This window comes from Suillus paluster (assembly GCF_016628075.1).
Source record: "Suillus paluster strain FC165 chromosome Unknown EDB91scaffold_389, whole genome shotgun sequence".
Taxonomy (NCBI): domain Eukaryota; kingdom Fungi; phylum Basidiomycota; class Agaricomycetes; order Boletales; family Suillaceae; genus Suillus; species Suillus paluster.
Window position 1 is genome coordinate 14,084 of NW_024537949.1, and position 4,261 is coordinate 18,344.

General features: G+C 48.5%; 1 protein-coding gene across 1 annotated transcript; it reads right to left on the reverse strand.

The window, feature by feature from the left end:
• Positions 1–729: 729 nt before the first annotated feature.
• Positions 730–3,924, reverse strand: EDB91DRAFT_1066083 (uncharacterized protein; the record flags this gene model as incomplete). The annotated part of the gene is made up of 2 exons (XM_041314806.1): positions 730–2,055; positions 2,134–3,924. Coding segments are annotated over 2 exons (3,117 nt in total), but the record flags the coding sequence as incomplete, so codon positions are not given.
• Between the last annotated feature and the right edge of the window lie 337 nt (positions 3,925–4,261).

Consider the following 4,261-nt stretch of genomic DNA (forward strand, 5'->3'; position numbering starts at 1 on the left):
TTGACTCAGAGTAATCATCTGAACTGTAGTGTTAGAACAAAGCTCCGGATTCCATTCTCGTTAATGTAACATGTTGGTTACTTTTACATTGTGTTGGCTTCTCGTGATCAATAAATACTTCTTCAAAGAAGTGACCACAATCCATTACTTCTGTTCCAAATTGGAATTACTATCGGACTCTTCCACTGGTTTAGATAATAGCCATTAATCAGAGCGCAGATTTTGGGGATGTGATATACATCTTTGATCTCTGACTGTCCATCCACGAGCTCCTGGATTTTCATTGCTCATCACCGACACCCCACCAGAGTACTGTAGCTTTTAGTAATAGACACAACATCAAGATGTTGGATCATCTGTCCACAAGAGTCTACATATACCCAGCCTGTTGCTAATCATCTTGTAAATTTATTCAATATATGTTTTGGTGATATTCACATCACTTAGTCAGTAACCTGCTCGTTGTGAATAGATACTACGAGAACAGTGATCGCAATCATACTTGTCAGAAGCCCAGAGTGACTGGATCGACCCTTTGCAATGATTCCAGTGAACATCTGTGGTAATAATAACACGAGCAGACCTTTGGCTTAGACCATGGTGATCTTGGTTGATATCAGGTTGAATGAACATGGCAAATTGACAACCATGGGGTAAGTAGATACACTAGGTTCTGTCCTCAGCGGTGTTGGAGCTACATCTATACTCTACTCCACTTATATTTATATACTAATCAACATCCATTTCTTCGTCTCCTGCCATTGGGAAAGGCCTGCACTTGTGAGGCCGTGGGGGAGGGGGCACCCTCTTGTTTCTCTTTGCCAATGTCATTTTCTTCTGAAACTCCCGACGCTTTTGCCTCTCTGTTTTCCTTCTCAGATTACCATCAGTGTCGAAGGGATGTGAGTCCATCAGATCAGCTGCGAATACGCGCTTTCCCTTGATCAGCTTTGTTGTACGACGTGCCCTTGTGGCTCTCTTCTGACTGTTGCCCCCCCTTCCAATGCAGTCAATCTTATAAAATGCAGGGTTTGTCATGAACACGATGGCATCGTTGCGTTGCGTCCAAACCCTTGTACCACTCGCAGGAAGACAGTGGATGTCCGAAAATATCTCGGTTAATCCTTGCTTCAGCAATGTGCGCTGATCCTCGCCCATTGTCGCTGTTATCCTGTGGAACTCTGCTATGTATCCATCTCCCTCCCATAGCGTGGACCATTGGGTGTTGTTTTTATGTGGTGCATCAGGGTCAGGAAAGAATAGCGAGCACCTGTCCACAAATGCTCTTGACCTTGGACCCATCCGACCAGGAGTGACACCTGTATGGTCATGCAGCCCAGCATTGGAGGCTTCGAATGTGACCGCAGCTAGGGTGTCGTCGACGCTTGTTATTGTCCAGCATTTCATGGCCTCCTGGAGTGAGTTTGGGTGTGGTCTGATTCCCTTCAAGACCTCGGGTGTGAGCATTAGCCAAACGTGCTTTGTGAACATGATGAATAATCGTCCGACGGACAGTCCTGTGTTCGATAACCAGGATGACCATGCCCATGGTCTCATGATTGTGGCAGGTGAACTGGCCACAACAGCTTTGAGTCGATTCCAAGTTGGTTTTCGGCCGAGAGGATAGTCTTCCAGCTCCGGCTCAGTACTTTGAAAAGACTCCAGCCTTCCCACTGCTCTATCCCTTTGAGCCTTGGCATTAACACCCATAATAGCCAGCACATTCACATCGTCGACTTGCTGCACTGCGTCCAGGCATGCATCGCTGCCGACATCAAATTCCTGCAGGAAAAACATCCCTGCTGTCTCCAGTACATTTCTGTATTCGAGGAGGGCAAGTGATTCACGGACGTGAAAATCATAGATGATCGGGGTAGATGTTGTCGAACGAAGCATGTGGTTGAGCAGGCCAGTGAGGATGCCGAGATTGGGAGGATTCTTTTTGACAATAGCAATCTGCGTCCTTTGAATCTCCCGCACCCTGCGCTTCATGAACTCGAACCAGATTTTCGATGGTATCCACAGGATTGGATCAGACTGCAGATATTCCATCGCCTGCAAATGAATTGTCAACACAAAGACATGATTCAGCCCCCTTGCGACTCATTGATGCACCATGGATGACTGACTGACCTTGCTTTCTATATTATCCAGAATTATTCTGGCCGCCTGGCCGCTCACCCTATATTCATCCCTCACTCCATATGTTTTTCCCCTACAACCATCGATCACCTTGCATATTTGGAAGCATTCAGCCATATAGGATGGTGCAAGCTTGTAGGCATCACTGTCCGATGCGAAGTTCACCTGGTTGTTGTTTGTTCGGATGGATTCATAGTAGAGATTGTAGGTGCTCCTGAATGCGATATGGGTTTGCTGTGATCTCTCCTGCTGCATCTCTGCCTGCAGCGCACCATATCTTGAGAGTGTGTTGTGATGATGGATCTCGCCTCTCTTGTAACCCCCTGCTCCGAATGATGCTTCCAAAGCATCTAATCTCCATACTCCAACGACTGGGACATCTGGGGAGTGAGGTGTGAATGAGATACCAACATCCACCAACAGCTCGCCGTGGCTCCTGTCTATCATGTATGGCCAGTCGAGGTCAGGGAGGTTGCTGCAAAGGGCCTCTTCTGGACCTCCAAAGCGCCCTCGTTGTCCATCCTTCGTAAGTAGCTTTATCCCCTTGCCCTCCAGAATGAAAAACAAAGAGCCATACATGCTGAGCTCAGCCTCACCATCGCGAATTCGATCATGCATGCGGTTCTGTACGTCCCTGAAGTCGTCATCTGACAGTGGAATTGATTTGGGGGGTGTCCATCCTCCTTGGCGCCTCCCTGCTCCCTTTGCCTTGTATCGTGCCTCCTCCAATGTGTATTTCAGGTACGGCTGCCAGCTGACATCGGTGCAGTCTCCTATAGATGGAAGCAACACCCTGTCCCAAAAGATGTCCTGTACCTCCTGTGGGATCAGCGTGATTCTCCGACCATTCACTGGGTGTTTGTGAATCATCCTTGGGAATGCGATGTAAAGATTGAGTGTTGAGGCAGCTGATGATATGCGCCCAATGCAGGCGTGAGGAATGGCAGACATCGGCATTCGTTTGGATAGCCATTCAGTCCTCCCACCAGGAGTGTTTGCGTCTTCTTCCGACTGTGGAATTGTGATCTCTACATATGTGTGATTGTGCTTGTAGATCCCAGGTTTCGTTTGAAATGGTGGCGTGACATAGATCCCAACGCTGCCTGTGCATCGGAATGTTTTGGTAGTCCATATGATGCTGTCTATGTCCACCGATCTCTCTATCTCATCTTCCGAAAATTTAATTGCATCTTGTTCGAGGTCCACATAAAATGCTGGTCCTTCTCCATAGCGATGGCTGGCGTGGCCACGGACAAAGGCGTCATGTCCGAACCTACACTCATCATGGAGTGGTGGATCGTAGTGTGCAAAGTCGATGATCTGAGAGGGGGAAAGTATTTCTACATCTGTGACCTGTGTGTGCCGTCCACCCTCATCCAAACCCAGTCGCTCCAGGGTATATGCGCCTGTTACACGATCCGGAATCTGTTTTGAAGCATCATAGGAGGCGGTGGTGCCGATTGACATGATGTGGTCCATAGTTGCGATAGGGTCACATTGATAGAAATTGTGGAATGCGCTTCGGGTGATTCTATAACCATGATCAACCCAGTCCAACCACGCAGTGGACACCTGCATCCCTCCAGCCTGGAATGTCATCAAGGTATTGTTTTCCCTCGGAGATCTTAGCATTTCTATTGTCGGTCCACCCTCATAATCATCGAATGTGAGTTCATCCTCAAGCCATCGTCGACCGTTATATGCAGCCAGGGCGACTGGTGCGATGGGACGTGGAAAGCGTTTGTTGCTTCCAAGATGCCAGTTGGAAACTCGCCTACGAGATGCAGAGGCCGATCCAGAACGTTGTGAATCAATTGGACCTGAACTGTTGATGTCTGCAGTAAGGTCATGTTCGAGTAGAAGGTGCGTTCCGATCGAGCGAGGGGCTATGGCACTACGATTCCGAGATCCGGCCAGTTCATTGTTAGTTTTGAACAGTCGCGCAAGTCTGGCCTTCCTATCTGCAGGTAAGCCTGTGCCAAGGGTATCATCGTCTTCATCTTCAACATCCTCCGCACCATCATCATCCACTGGAGCTCCACCGTCATTCTGGCAAGGGTGCGATGTGTTCTCGACATCCTGGGTGACGATGGGCCGTTGGCATGTTGAACAGGTAGCG